The sequence below is a fragment of the Mesoplodon densirostris genome, chromosome 8, assembly GCF_025265405.1.
Source record: "Mesoplodon densirostris isolate mMesDen1 chromosome 8, mMesDen1 primary haplotype, whole genome shotgun sequence".
NCBI classification, from domain to species: domain Eukaryota; kingdom Metazoa; phylum Chordata; class Mammalia; order Artiodactyla; family Ziphiidae; genus Mesoplodon; species Mesoplodon densirostris.
Genome location: NC_082668.1, coordinates 109,167,941 through 109,183,579, shown reverse-complemented (window position 1 = coordinate 109,183,579; position 15,639 = coordinate 109,167,941). Strand labels below are relative to the sequence as shown.

Genomic DNA, 15,639 nt, shown 5'->3' with positions numbered 1-15,639 from the left:
ATATGGCCACACTGTATTCCAAATAATGCTAGCAAAAGGAGAAAACCTCTTTTCACACCATGTCAAGCATTTATTCACTTGCTGCCCCGTCTCAGGGCAAATATGATGCAGCATGTGAAATGTCTGGCTCCAACTGAATCTTGTCTGTGGAATAATGCCTTTTTCCTCTACAGCTTTTTGTAATGATTATATATAAAAGCAACAGATGCTTGTTCCCCTCCCCAATTAGAATTTTGATGTTTAACTTCCTAAAGAAGAATGCCATTTTACATACTTGTGCTCATTCTGAATGTACAGTTTTGAATTGTATCCTCTTCACCTTATTTACCCCACATACTGCAAAGTTTCGTATTTTATTGGTCCATGGGGTTTCCGCTTGATTCATGATTTTCTCCCCACAAAATTTGAAAATCAAACCCACGCTACTTCTTCTGAAGATCCTAACCTAGTCCCCAGGAAAACATTCTTTTTTTTTTTTTTTTTTTTTTTTCTTTTTGCGGTATGCGGGCCTCTCACTGTTGTGGCCTCTCCCGTTGCGGAGCACAGGCTCCGGATGCGCAGGCCCAGCGGCCATGGCTCACGGGCCCAGCCGCTCCGCGGCATATGGGATCCTCCCAGACCGGGGCACGAACCCGTATCCCCTGCATCGGCAGGCGGACTCCTAACCACTGCGCCACCAGGGAGGCCCAGGAAAACATTCTTTAACTTCAACTCTGTTTCTTGTGGGAAATATCCACTGCCGCGATATATGCTCAAGATGGAATCACTCTCTCCCAGCTCCAGGGCATAGCACGCGTCAAGTGATGATAGGCCGCACTGGGGTGGCCGGGTTGTAGGTCGGGAACCGGGAACTATTCAAAACCCGACAGGCTGCACTGATGAGCTTACCTGCTGCTTTCCCAGAATGGGACACCAGATGGACTTCCAGATCGACAAGTTCAGACACTGTTCAAAGAGGGAGGCAATTCTGATACTCACGCAGCTCAGTGAACACAGGGCGAGCATACTCTTTGCGTCAGGGACTATCCCAGAGGTAGAACACGCTCTTTGTATATACTTAAACCCAACTCGCCCAGCCCAGTATCTTGTAAGAGTAAGTATTTAACAAGTATTAGATGAAAAAAAAGTTTGGTGGCAATGAATGTTTTTAATGAAACTGAATTAGCTGATACAAAAGCATATTTCAAGAGCATCAGAAACTTAAAAGGTAGTTGAAAAGGCAAAAACCAGCAATTTTACTTCAAGACACCCAAGTCCCCCTTGCATACAAAAAAAAAAAATAGAAAAAGTTTACCTGGCGGTCACTGCTTGAATCTTGAAGTCTAATTCCAGATTGATGATACTGATACAGGATGTAGTTACTAATTAATCCATGCTAGCCCGCCCCAAACTAATTTAACGTTGGTAAAAATGATCACATATACATAAACGAATCCTGATTACCAGTGACGCTGCCTTCTCACCCTTCATACAATTTAAGGTCCAGTTTCAGCCATATGATGGGTCTAACAGAGAACCACTTACATGGTCACTTAATAAAGATTTTATTTTCTTTATCTGATGGTAACAACAAAGGCTACAGTCTACTACTTAAGCTACCCAGGCAGAGCCACTAAAGGCAGCTATGAAAGCTGAAGAGAGCCGCAGAGGCAGGACAGAGGCAGCGTGAGCCGGGCTGCTGAGCTGGTGCTCACCCCTGCATTTCTGCGAGGGCGGGGAAGCCAAAATCACTGACTGCTCTCCCTGCTGACTTGAATTGACAGCTTTTTTTCTCCAACCATCTTGTTACTGATTGCATTCCACCGTATCTAGTTAAATACAAACAATCAGCCTCCATAATAAAATCACCTTTTTCAGAACCACCACCATACACAATACATTCAGAATTATTGGGTGCTTTTTTTTCGTCTTTTTTTCCTTGAACTTGTAGGCGTCTGAGTGTCTTTTGTTTCTTCTTTTACACCAGATATGGGCTGTTTGAAAACTATCTCATTATCTTTATCATCATCATTCATTTTAGCCACTTCAGATTTTCGTTTCTCCAAAAACGTTGGTGTACAAACCGGCGTGGGGCCCTGGGTTCAACAAGTTAAAGATTATGATACATGAATGTGGGAAGATGTTAGGAATGACCCCCCCATCACCTCCCCTCTCTTATTAAAAGTTACGCATATTATTTTAGGCCTGTTTCCATCTTCTGGTGATACAGCTGCACATAATCAAGAGCTTAGGTGCTTATCACACTTACTATGAAAATTCACAATTAATGGATATGATATGTTCCATGACAGAGTATTAGATAGAAGACTCTACTATGCCTGCTAAATCATCAGTAAGGATTTACCAAAAAGTCCCAAGATTAAATGAAATTTTAGCACAGTGACAGTCGCAGCAACTGCTTTTCCTCTCTTAAATGGTAGTTTCTGATTCCCCAAATTCTGAAGACGATCTTACCTGGCTATCCACAGTCTTCTCAGGAGTGTTAGGAGTGACCAAAGCTGCTTTTTTCTTCTTCTTACGTAAAGCCTTAAATAAATTTAAGAGACTTCATCAATCTGCGTTATTTGTCAGCTATAGTAGTCTTGAATGTATTTCCCCATTTACCTTTCTCTAATATCTGATAGGTAATATGATAAAGTTTTACCTGGTGCTTTCTGGAGTTTCGAGGACCAGTGTTTGAAGCAGTTTCCTCATTTTTATGTAAGACCTTAACGTAAGTAAACATAAAGAAGCTGTAAACCAGTGTCACATATGTACACGTTAAAACTTACCACTAGGTCCTTATACATATTATGAATAAATTCTATATGACAGAGCATTTCAATTTATTTGTTTGTTTGCTTGTTTATATGGGGGGTACCAATGTATATGGGGATCAGGGAAGACTTTATTTTTTTTATTTAAAAAAACATTTTATTTATTTATTTATTTATTTATTTAATTTTTGGTTGCATTGGGTCTTAGCTGCGGCACGCAGGATCTTCATCGCGGCATGCGGGATCTTTCACTGCGGCGTGCAGGCTTCTCTCTAGTTGCGGCATGCAGGCTCCAGAGTGCGTGGGCTCTCTAACTGAGGCATGCAGGATTAGCTGCCCTGCAGCATGTGGGATCTTAGCTCCTCGACCAGGGATCAAACCGGAGTCCTCTGCATTGAAAGCAGATTCTTTCCCACTGGACCATCATGGAAGTCCCCGGAGCATTTCAATTTAAAAAGCAAAATCCACAAATACAGTGAATGATCTTAAGTAAAGGGCAACACTACAAAAGGGGCCTAGCTGAGGACCAGGCAGAAGTTGCAGAGGCTGAAGTGAAGGCCCAGAAGCCGGAGCTGGCCAGAGAATCCTGTGTCAGGAAGCGGGGAGCCAGGACGAACGTGAAAAGGCAGGCCCTGGAGGAGGTCTGTCCTGCTTAAGTCCAGGACTGAATGCAGCAGCCTGCTTCCTACAAGGTAACAGACGGGGCACAGGAAAAGCAGTTCTCCAGCTCCTGAATGGATCACAAGAGTACCAGGGCGCAAACTGTGATATAATGTTGTTTTAACATGTATCATTACAGGCTGTGTTTGGGATTTGGGCAAAGAATTAAGCACCAGGCACAGTGAGGTATCTATCACCTCACACCGGTCAGAATGGCCATCATAAAAAAGACCACAAACAGGGACTTCCCTGGCTGTCCAGTGGTTAAGACTCTGCGCTCCCAATGCAGGGGTCATGGGTCCAATCCCTGGTCGGGGAACTCAGATTCCATATGCCACACAGCATGAACAGGGTTAAAAAAAAAAAAAAAAAAAAAAGACCACAAATAACAAATGCTGGAGAGGGTGTGGAGAAAGGGGAATCCTTGTACACTGTCGGTGGGAATGTAAATTAGTGCAGCCACTATGGAGAACAGTATGGAGGTTCCTTAAAAAACTAAAAATAGAACTACCGTATGATCCAAAAACCCTACTCTTGGGCATACATTCAAAGAAGATGAAAACACTAATTCGAAAAGATACATGCACCCCAATGTTCACTGCAGCACTATTTATTACAGCCAAAATATGGAAGCAACCTAAGTGTCAATCGACAGATGAATGGATAAAGAAGATGTGGTACATATATACAATGGAATACTACTCAGCCATAAAAAAGAACAAAATTTTGCCATTTGATGGAATGGAGGGCATTGTGTTAAGTGAAACAAGACAGAGAAAGACAAATACTGTATGTTTTCACTTATATGCTGAATCTAAAAAATAAAACATAAATAGATATAACAAAACAGAAACAGACGGATATAGAGAACAAACTAGTGGTTACCAGTGGGGAGAGGGAAGGTGGGAGGGGCAAGATAGGGGTAGGGGATTAAGAGATACAAACTACTATGTATAAAATGGGACTTCCCTGGTGGCGCAGTGGTTAAGAATCCACCTGCCAATGCAGGGGAAACAGATTTGAGCCCTGGTCCGGGAAGATCCCACATGCCGGGGAGCAACTAATCCCATGCACCATAACTACTGAGCCTGCACTCTAGAGCCATGAGCAACAACTACTGAAGCCTGTGCACCTGGAGCCCGTGCTCCGCAACAAGAGAAGCCACCGCAATGAGTAGCCCGCTCACCACAACTAGACAAAGCCTGCATGCAGCCACAAAGACCCAACGCAGCCAAAAATAGAAACAAATACATAAATTTATTAATAAAATAAAACAAAACTAAAAAAAAGCCACAAGGATATATTACAGCACAGGAAAATACAGTCAACGTTTTATACTTTAAATGGAATATAACCGATAAAGATATTAAATCGCTGTTTTACACCTGAAACTAATATAATATTGTAAATCAACTATACTTCAATGAAAAAGAAAAGAAAAAAAGGAAAAAAAAAAGCAACAACAACAGAAAGGGAAAATAAACCAACCAGGAACTGGGCCCAAGGATAGCAACTTGGTCTTCCAGTTTCTGGATAAGGTTAAAAGACCTAATAAACTTGGTAATAGATACCATCTCTTACCAACTAATTAACTTTTTGGAAATAAGCCGACAGGGTCTATGGAAGACCCAAAACAATCTCAAGATATAGTCAAGAAAAAAAATAAGACCTTTACCTATGCTATCCACACCCTAATGACCTGCATTCTTGTTTTTTAATTATAGATGTAGAGTTCTCCTTACTATCAAAGAGGGAGGAAAGATTCAGCAAGGTCTCCTTGTTCAGCAAGCAATGAAGTAAGAACTGGATGAAAATCTGTTAACCCATGCATGTAAGGAGCCTTCCTGTGTTTCAACTCCCACTTATTTAATCCACAGAATTCATGCTTACTGGTTAATTCTGACATACACTTTGGGAGTATTTCCAACTTAGAAGACCATGAAACAAAAAATTTAACTAGAGGGCTTCCCTGGTGGCACAGTGCTTGAGAGTCCACCTGCCAATGCAGGGGACACGGGTTCATGCCCCGGTCTGGGAAGATCCCACATGCCGTGGAGCGGCTAGGCCCGTGAGCCATGGCCGCTGAGCCTGTGCGTCCGGAGCCTGTGCTCCGCAATGGGAGAGGCCACAACAGTGAGAGGCCCGCGTACTGCAAAGAAAAAAAAAAAAAAATAGAATGGCATAAACAGGATGGTCAATTTACAGTCTTGATATTTACTGATAACATATAATAAACCAAACATTTAATTCTGGCAATGACACCTTTACTAGTAATCTACAAGCATTATGGTGTTGGGTCAAATGGGGCTTAACTTCAATAATCTAAAATTACTAAATCAGGTAAATGTTGCAGATCAGCTAATCCCTTTCAGGAGTTTCCTTTTCTGTATAATGGAGATAGTACGATTGCTATGACAAACTTACAGAAACAAACCTTTAATGAAAGGTTTCAAAAATTTAGTCAAAACCTAGCATGGGATCAAAGTACTGGGTTAGATACTTTATACAAAGCAGTACCTACCAGTGAAGGGAAGTTATAATCAATTCCCTTCATAGCCAATCTCTTCCTGAGTGATTTTTCCTTCTTTTTAAATCGCTCTTCCATCCGTAGCTTTTGAAGAAGTGTCCGATGCTGATTATACCGTTTCACTGCTGGATATGATGGCCTTTTAAATGGCATATGCCACTCTCTAAAAAGTTTTTCATGTACTTTTTCAGGTGGTATAAAATGACCTATAATAATAATAAAAAAGGTTTTCAACCACATGAGAGGAAAAGAGTTTTCACATTAACTGTAGAATTTCCCGTGTCATTCCTCACTGCACAATCAAAATGACACGTCCCCCATTTAGTGGAGAAGCCTGAAAGAATAAAGCAGGCGCCCAAGGGAAAGTCATACAGCCCACAACTATTTATCAAACACTCACTGTGTGTGTGCTAAGAGCAATTCCAGGACTAGAGGTTCGTGAGTGAACAAAGACAAGTAGCACAGAGCAGAGTGTGGATGGTATCAAGTCTCAGGGTTCCTGAAGCTAAAAGGATCCCTACTTTTAGACTGTGTGACCCACGGTAGCAGAAGCGCTGATCCTCTGGGCACCTGCCCAGGACTAAGGCAGCTCACTGCTTATCTGCATCTCTCTGCTCACGGACGCACACTGGGCCTACATGCAAGGCAAGCCAAAACCCCTGGAATCCACCCTCCACCAGTGATGGATGGGGAGTTGGTACACCAATACCCCAGTTCCCTTGCTTGTCAGGTGGGATAATTCTGTCTCCCAGTGTTACCAGCAGGACGGAGCCCAGCTGCCTAAGTGGTAACCTGCTTGCTAACACACCCTTTTTACTGACTTATTATCGACTTCCTCCCCCTGCCCCATGTCGCCACTCCTTACAGGTATTTTCCTGGGATAACCTCCAAGATAAACTGCTTCCATTAAAAGTAAAAAAAAAAAAAAAGGGGGGGGGGTGTTTGGGAATTCCCTGGCAGTCCAGCAGTTAAGACTCCACGCTTCCACTGCACAGGGTGCAGGTTCGATCCCTGGTCGGGGAACTAAGATCCACATGCTAAGCAGTGCAGCCAAAACATTAGAAAAGAAACAAACAACCGGTGATGACGTGGCTCATCTCACTCGTATCCGGGTTCAGAGCCCTTTGTGCCATCTTTCAAAAGTCAGATACAGCACAGCACTGATCTGATACACGTGGTTACCCACTCAGCCCATTTCGTCCCGGCAAGAGCCGCGTTTTTAATGTGTGAACGAACGCAGGACCTCAGGAGTTACTGGGACTCTCTTACCAACAGGAACCGAGGTAGAGGGGTGCTACTTGGGCACTGGGATGGACGCCCTCCAGCCCGAGCACAGGGCGGCCGGAAGCTCGGCCCCGCCTCTGGAAGGTGCTGCTCTGGGAGGCTAGTCGCTGGCGGCCCTACCCCTGCAGGGTGAACTTCTAATCCGCGGCCGTCCTGCCACTCCCGATGGCTTCTCTCGTGGAGGTGCTGCAGCCACTGCCATGCAGGCTGACTGAAACGTGACTCCTCACGCTGAAGGCCGTCCGGTCTAGAACCCATCAGTGGGTCCCGCTGTCCTCGGGGTCCACTCCGGACTCCCCCCTCCCTTCCTCTAATTCTCCTCCCGCACCTCTTGTGATTCTCCTTGCGGGCGAATACGGTCGGTCAGTCTGGTTCTGCATCTGCCGTCCCCTCAGCAAATCCTCACTCCCACCCCTTCACCTGGCTCACTGTTACGTAATGCTCGGGTTTCAACTTCAGTGACTCCTTCTCAGGGAGCCCTTCCACATCCCGCTAGGAAGCTCTTCCTATTTACTCAAGGAACCTAACCAACCCCATCTCAGCCTAAAGCAGCTCTCACTCTGGAAGATTTAGAAGTTCCCATTAGACCCCGTCTGGAAAATGCACTTAAACCCTTGCACCACTGCTTAAGAGAATCACCCCAGGGGTGGGGGTGGGGATCCAAGCAGCTAAGCAACCCGTCCTTCCCTCCCGTCAGCGGGAGGCGTCCCCGCAGCCCCACAGGTAAGACGGGTACTCACACTTCAAGAGTCTTTCACCAAAAAGGTAGTTGTTCATCGTTTCAGCAGCTATTTTGGCAACATCTTCAGATTCAAACTCCACAAAGCCATAGCCTTTGCTATTTCCAGTCTGCAATGGAAAACCCACCACAGAAAGCAGAACAATTAAATTCTGATGTGCCATCAAACTCCTAAAACGTCATTAGTTTAAATAATGTACATTAGCCCCCTCACTGAATAACATTAGGGCACCTTTGATTCCAACTTCAAATCACATAGTCTGGGGACTGTTATGGGGAAAGAAAAGTTCAGAATAGTCTGAACTTGCCACTGATTTTGAGGCATTCCTGGGACTTTGATTACGTATGATGAATACGTTACTGTGGTTGGAATTCATCCAATAGCAACAGCCCACCATAAAGGAAACGTGGGAGGCCACCCAGCCCTTTACTTGGTATTGATCTCACGGGTGGTCACGTCATCCATGTATTTAATACTACCCAGGAGATGGTATAATACTTCACAAAGAATGCAGGTGATATAATTCCCATTTTATATGGAAAAACTGAAAAGAAATGAACTCAGTGTCTCTAAAGTTAATCAATAAAATACTGATTCACTGTCATGTTTACTAGTGACTGGGCTTCTCCACGGCTGGGGCGAAGGATCCTCTGACATGGACATCCGGAGTTCTTGGCTTCCGCACTGCAACATACAGTGGATTTTTCTCACCGAGCTCGGTAACAAGAGTTCTAGAGTCCAAATGCCCAGGTTTGGACCCTGGCTCTGACACTTAATCGGGTAAGGAATGTTCAAGCCTCAGTTTTTCCTTCTATAACCACCCTCACAGCGTTGCTAGGAAAATACGAAATAATCCGTAAGCGCTCCACAAGATGTCTGTCGAGTACTCAAAACATGTTACTGCAGGGTGGTAGGGTATGCCTGCCCAACATCCGCTCCTTTGGCATAGGATTATTTTGAGACGAAGGAATTGAGAAATAGATACAAGAAAAACTCTGTCCTCCCCTTATTTACCTAAAAACAGGACATGAATTTACAAAGGTGTCTTCCTCCCTCTACCAGAAAGACAGAAGTTAGATAACTCTGCACAATAAACTTTACGAAGTAGACCTTATCCATCATTAGTCTCCCATATATTTGCCTTCCCACAATGTGCAGCTCTAAAAACTCAAAGCACTTTTCCTTCATCTTGTCGCTCCTCCAAAAATGTTTTGCTCCTTTGCCAAGATGCTGTATAGGCCCAAGTTCTAACCAACCCTTTGAGTTATTCCTCTCTGAGCAGTGCCACGTGTAAGCATACATTTTAGTTGTTTGTTTTGGTCTTGTTAATCCCTTTTTGCAGTCCAATTTATAGGGTGCCAGCCAGGGACCTTAGGAGGGCAGTAGAAAAAGAACTTTTCCCCACTACAGATCCAGTTCTTAGCGACAGCGACTAGAAATACTTTACAATCTTGCATTAAACAACATATTCTCAGATACGGCTCAAAACTGGTCATGTGATCCTGGAAATGAGAAACCATTTAAAGGGTGTGTGGCTCAACAGAGCTGGAGGCCAGGAGGCTCACTCCTAGCACCAGTTGCGCCACCGACTAACAACTCGGACACGGCCACAACCCAGAGTCTCAGTTCAGTTATCTGCAACAGGACAATTCTGGTAAAACTTTAAAAATCTGACAGTCCTTTTACAATCCCAACTCAGGTGGGGAAGGATGGTGGAGTGTAAAACACTGTGAAATCTAGCTCAAGGTACCACACTGTGAACTAATAACTCTTTTGAAACCTGATGTGGAAATACATGTCAGGTATCCAAAAAACCAAAAACTTAAAAGCCAACACCTCGACCTAGTAATCCCATAATGCTGGCAATACCAAGCAAATAGTCAAAACGGGGGTGCGTGGGGAGGCGGTAGCTTTACTACTATGCAACAAAGCTGGAAATGATGCATTTCAGTGCATCTCAGCAAGGAGCAGGCTTTCCAAGACAACTGGCCTAAACTCTCCAAAAAAGCCTATGTCAAGAAAAATCAAAGCAAAACAGGAGTAAAGAGACGGTTCGAGATAGGATGAAGAGCTAAACAAGCACGTGCAATGCACGAACCCTAACTGGATCCCAGGGTGGGCAGGGACCACGGGGGTATGTGACGATGGACAGTAAATGAGATTTTCACACTGGGATTACATAGCAGAATGTCCTCATTCTTAAACTGATGATTATGCCTTTAGTATTAAAGCATTACAACTGCCACTTGCTTCAAAAGGTTCAACAAAACGAAGAGGTGTGTACGTTTTTATAGATACGGGAAGAGATGAAGCTTATGTGTCAGGATATTAATAACAGGTGAATCCAGGGGAGGGATGTTCATTACACCATTCTTTCTACTTCCCTGTAGACCCGAACATTTTCAGAATACAAAGCTGGGGAACAACTATACTCAATATGGAGAAACTCATTCTGCACTCAGTCATCCTGAGGATAGGCTGTAAAGCTCTATTTTTCAAACTCAGAGTCTGACCTTTTAGAGGGCAACAAAATGAACTTAGTAGGTCAGAAAAATATTGTTACAAAACTGAATAGAAAGGTTAAGTATCATCTCCTGGGACTTATATTTCATTTATGTTTATGTACACGTACATGTGTGTTGCCTTGTGGATTTCTTATTGTGGACTGAAGGTCTGAAAAATACTGTTCTAGAGAAAGTTGCCTACACCTGCACCAAGAATGTCCCTAGCAGCTTCACCTACAAGACTGGAAAAAACCTAGGTTTCAACAGGCAGGTGGATAAATAAACTGTAGTTTATTCAAGCAACGGAACAGAGCAGTGACAACAGATAGTTAACTCTGATTTGCTGGAACTCAAGCGGGAAAATGTGGAAAAACCGTACTGAGAAAAAAAAGAAATTCCAATAACAAGAACTCTGCGGTTACAACCAATAAAGTGTATGTGTGGGAAGAAAATAAAGTGGGCCACTCCTCTATTAATGAAATATTTTATTAGGACGTAGGTATGCGACAACAATAACGTTTATACGGTACTTTGTGTGTCAAGTGTTCTAAGAATCTTACACTTATTACCACATTTATCTTCGATCAGATACTCCTAGGAGGTCGTATCTTACAAATATGAAAATCAGAAGACAGAAGCATGGAGAGGTTACAGAATTTGTCCCTAGTCACACAACCAATAACATGTAGAGACAGGCCTCATACCTACTAGCTAGTCTGGCTCCAGTGTCCTTATCCAACTACCCACCATACAAACCTTTGCTGTCACAGGGATGCTACCTATCAGAGGCTGATACAAGGAGATGTATGAACCTGCCCCTCAAACTGAAGTTCACGTACCCCTGGCTTAGCAGTCACAAGACAAACAGGACTCATTTATCGGGACTGCCGATTTAGTTTGAGGACTTGAAGCAATTACCTTTTTTTCTGAAAAAGCAAAGCAAACATTTCCAGGAATACTGATTTTGCTCTCATGGCTGCTTCAGGTTCTAGACCTTATCCAACCCCTTTCTGGAATGAAGAGTGATAAGTGATAACATGCGAACATGCTCCATGAACTGTCAAGGACGATACACTTTTGGAAAATAAAACAATCTAATTCAATACAAAAATCCTACCTTGGTACTCCTGGACAGTCTGAATCTTGTAACAGTGCCAAACTGGGAGAAATATGCTCGGATCTGGGTTTCATAAAGCGATGGAGGTAAGTGGCCCACATAGATCACTCCAGGAGTAAGTTTTTGTTTCTCCTGTTGCTGAAGACACAAAGACCAGGCAAATATTTTCTTTGTGATAAGAAGTCACAATGCAACAAAACTTGTGAAACTCCTTGCTCTCAGTCTAAGACAAGAGGTCAAGAACCTACTCTGTATTTCCACTTACCATAACACACTAAAGAATTAGCTGTTTAGACATAGAGAACAGGCTAATGGTTGCCAAGGGTGGGGAGGGATGGAATGGGAGGGTGGGGTTAGCAGATGCAAACTATTATATAGAGAATGGATAAACAACAAGGTCCTCCTGTATAGCACAGGGAACTGCATTCAATATCTTGTGATAAACCATAGTGGAAAAAACATGGAAAAGAATATATATATGTATATACACACATACACATATAAATATAACTGCATCACTTCGCTGTACAGCAGAAATTAACACAACACTGTAAATCAACTGTACCTCAATAAAAATAAAGGTTAAAAAAAAATTGGCTGTGTAATGTCTATCTCCCCAAGAGGACAACCATCAAGCAGTAGGCGGTCTTCTCAGCCTCCCACTCCCAGCCCGAAGTAAGTGCTCAGTAACTACACGCTGGATCAACAGATAAAGTAAATCTTTGAACACGTTATTTTAAAATCTTCTGGTCTAAGAACTCCACCTAAACGTACCCTTCAATTCTGTTTGCAGACCATCGTTAAGTGTCCCACGTAAAGGAACACTTTTTTTTTTTTTTTTTTTTTTTTGCGGTATGTGGGCCTCTCACTGTTGTGGCCTCTCCCGTTGCGGAGCACAGGCTCCGGATGCGCAGGCCCAGCGGCCATGGCTCACGGGCCCAGCCGCTCCGCGGCATATGGGATCCTCCCAGACCGGGGCACGAACCCGTATCCCCTGCATCGGCAGGCGGACTCTTAACCACTGCGCCACCAGGGAGGCCCAGGAACACTTTTAAGATGTCAGTTAAGGGGAAAGTGGCGGGGGTGGAAGTGGGATGAACTGGGAGACGGGAATTGACATAAATACACTAATGCGTATAAAACAGGTAACCAATAAGAACCTGCTGGATATAAAAAAAAAAAAAGTCAGTTAACCTTCACGATGCCCAGTAACCTTTCAGTATCTCAGCCACCGTATCCCTGCCTTCCATAATAAGGACTTTTAAGTTTTCCACACGTGCCTTTTATGCTAAAGCCCTGGGCAAACAGAACTTGATGTCAGGGCCCCTAGGCAGCAAATGGAGCTTGGCAAATACTGTCTTTTAAGAATTCCAAAACCACTAACCGGGCAAACGAACCTCCCCAGTTCGGGGGCAAAGCGGAAGCAGGACGGCTCCGGGGTGAGGCTGATCCGCGCACGGGACAAGGGCCGACCCAGCAGCTGGCTCTCCTCTCCTCTCCTCGTGCACCCCCCCCCCATACCCACCCCTTACCCCCCGGAGGACCCTAAAGCCCACGGCCCAACCGCGTCTTTTCTCGGTCCTCCCGGGGAAACCTCGGCCTCCTACCTTGTGAGGTCGGGGCCCGCCCGGGGTGACCCCGGACGAAGCACAGGCGCGGGGAGGCCGAGGCGCGCCGGGTAGGACCCCCAGACCCCGTCCCCCGCCTCCCCTCGCGGCCCGGGCCGCGCCGGCCTCTCACCTTGCTTGCGCGCCGGCGAACCTGCGCCACCTCCTTCTTAAACCTGGTATCCTCCTGCGGGTTCAGGGACAGGAGCGGCTTGGCCGGTCCAGTAAAGGCCGCCATGTCGCCAGCTCGCAGGCGAAAGAGGCCCACGCAGCGCTCCCGGAAGTGACGAGCCTCTGCTTCCCCAAAGCGGAAGTGACGGCAAGGGGCCTGGGGCGGGGCTTGGGGCGCGGCGCGGGGGCGGGGCTTGGGGCTTGGTGCGGGTCGGGGCTTGGGTGCGGCGTGGGGGCGGGGCTTGGACGCGGCGCGGGGGCGGGGCCTAGGGCGCCGCGCACCGCAGCGCGGCCGGAGGATGGAAGGGGCTATTTGTTTGGCAGGTGCCGCAGGGCATGTGCAGGGTTGCCACTCTTGGAGGGGTTCCCTCGGCCTGCTGCTCCTCCGTATTTTGGCAGCCTGCCTGCCCGTGGTTCCACCCGTCCGCTGAGGTCAGCTCTGTGGCCAGGTGCTCGCCTTGGAAGGGCCTTTGTACGCTGATCTCATCCTTTAGTAAGGACCTCATCTTCTCTTGTCTCTGTTGTAGGAGATGCTTTTTCCTCTTTGCATTGTTGCAGGGCAGGCATCTTGGCTGTTCTCAAAGTTAGATATTTGATGTATGAGTCAGATACTGACCTCTGTGTCCCCCAGAGGGGGACTGACCAAGAGGATACGGACCAGGTTCTATGGTTCCCTGAAGGCCCCTCCCTTGGGTGTGTGTGTGAACAACCCTCTCTTTCCCAGGCTTGAATCCCTGACTTATCTTAGTTCTTATGGGGAGCGGAGGGCAGGAGCAGAGACGGGAAGAAGGCAAACTGGCAATTCTTTTCTGGATGATTCCCCTCTCGAATCTTCTCAGTCCCCTCCAGGAATTCCTGGCCCCCAAAGAATCAGGTGGTGACCCAAGGCTTCTCAAAATTGAAAGAGCATAGGGACTGCCGATTCTGATTCCTAGGTCGGGGGCAGGGCCCTAGGTTTTGTGTCTCTCACAAGCTCCCAGGTGAGGCTGATGCTCCGAGGATTACACTTTGAGTATCAGGAGTAGAGATATGGGGAACTGATCTCTGAACCGGGTTGAAATGCGTCCCCCCAAAAGATATGTTCAAGTCTTTACCCCAGTACCTGTGATGCGAGCAGGGTCTTTGCAGATGTAATCAAGTTCAGATGAGGTCGTGCTGGAGAAAGTTGGGCCCTAATCCAATGACTAATGTCCTTATAGTAAGAAGGACGTTGGGGGACAGACACACACACAGGGAGAATGCCACGTGAGGACAGAGGCAGAGGTTGGAGTGATGCTGTTGGAAGCCAAGGAACGCCAAGGATTGCTGGCAACCACAGGAATCTGGGAAGAGGTAAAGGAGGATTCTTCCCTAGAGCCTTCAAGAGCATGGCCCTACACCAACATCTGGAACTTGGATTTCTAGCCTCCAGAACTGTGAGAGAAGACATTAGTGGTTTTTTTTTGTTTTTTTTTGTTTTTTTTGCGGTACGTGGGCCTCACTGTCACGGCCTCTCCCGTTGTGGAGCACAGGCTCCGGACGTGCAGGCTCAGCGGCCATGGCTCATGGGCCCAGCTGCTCTGCGGCATGTGGGATCTTCCCGGACCGGGGCACGAACCCATGTCCCCTGCATCGGCAGGCGGACCCTCAACCACTGCGCCACTAGGGAAGCCCGACATTACTGTTTTAAGCCGTTCAGTTTGTGATCATTTGTAATGGCAGCCCTAGGAAACGAATACAGTTACCATATTTGGTGCAGCCTGAAATGGTTTTCTGAGGAAAATACTTTGATTGGTCCTGGGCCTGTCTTGGCCTGTTAGGGCCAGGTGCTGCAGGAGCTCCTGGATGTTCACAGAAGGCTACCAGGCCACCCTCTCCATGGCCTTCACCAGACCACAGAAGTCAGCCCTTAACTGGGGACAGGGTCTCAGCCCCTGGGTCGCACCGCAGCCCAGAGAGGACCTGTTTCATTTCCCCGCTTCTGAGTCTGGGTCATTCACAGCACCTTCCAGTGACATACGCTTTGGCCCTGCTGGGGACCATCTTATTCTGCTGTTCCTCGGCTGCCCAGGGCCCAAGGGTCACTCTGGGACCTGGGCAGGTGGTCACGGGAGCTGATGTGGCATCCTGGTCAGAGAGTCCAGAAACCCCTGCCATGTGCCTGGGGAGATCCTCCTCTCAGGTGGGGCCTCAGTCTTCTCAGCCGTGAAGAAGACTTCGGGTGAGATGATCGTTAAGTCTCCTGGGGTAGGGGTGGGGGAGTCCGCACTCTTTAGTAGCAGCTGCAACACTAC

At 46.2% G+C, this 15,639-nt stretch overlaps 1 protein-coding gene across 1 annotated transcript; it reads right to left on the bottom strand.

Moving 5' to 3' along the window:
* Window positions 1–1,127: 1,127 nt before the first annotated feature.
* Window positions 1,128–13,488, bottom strand: NIFK (nucleolar protein interacting with the FHA domain of MKI67). Its single transcript, XM_060107099.1, has 7 exons — window positions 13,329–13,488; window positions 11,589–11,726; window positions 7,968–8,076; window positions 5,938–6,149; window positions 2,645–2,707; window positions 2,455–2,526; window positions 1,128–2,075 (listed from the first exon to the last, which is right to left on the bottom strand). The coding sequence occupies exons 1-7, from the start codon at window positions 13,431–13,433 to the stop codon at window positions 1,887–1,889; spliced, it is 888 nt and encodes a 295-aa protein (XP_059963082.1). The 5' UTR covers window positions 13,434–13,488; the 3' UTR covers window positions 1,128–1,886.
* Between the last annotated feature and the right edge of the window lie 2,151 nt (window positions 13,489–15,639).

Bases quoted from the DNA above. Each gene is read 5' to 3' on its own strand.
- NIFK (XM_060107099.1), bottom strand. From the start codon at position 13,433: ATGGCGGCCTTTACTGGACCGGCCAAGCCGCTCCTGTCCCTGAACCCG. The intron at 2,708-5,937 runs GTAGGTACTGCT...ACTTACGTTAAG, and splicing joins ATTATAACTTCCCTTCACTG to GTCTTACATAAAAATGAGGA. The intron at 2,076-2,454 runs GTAAGATCGTCT...TGTTGAACCCAG, and splicing joins AGAAGACTGTGGATAGCCAG to GGCCCCACGCCGGTTTGTAC.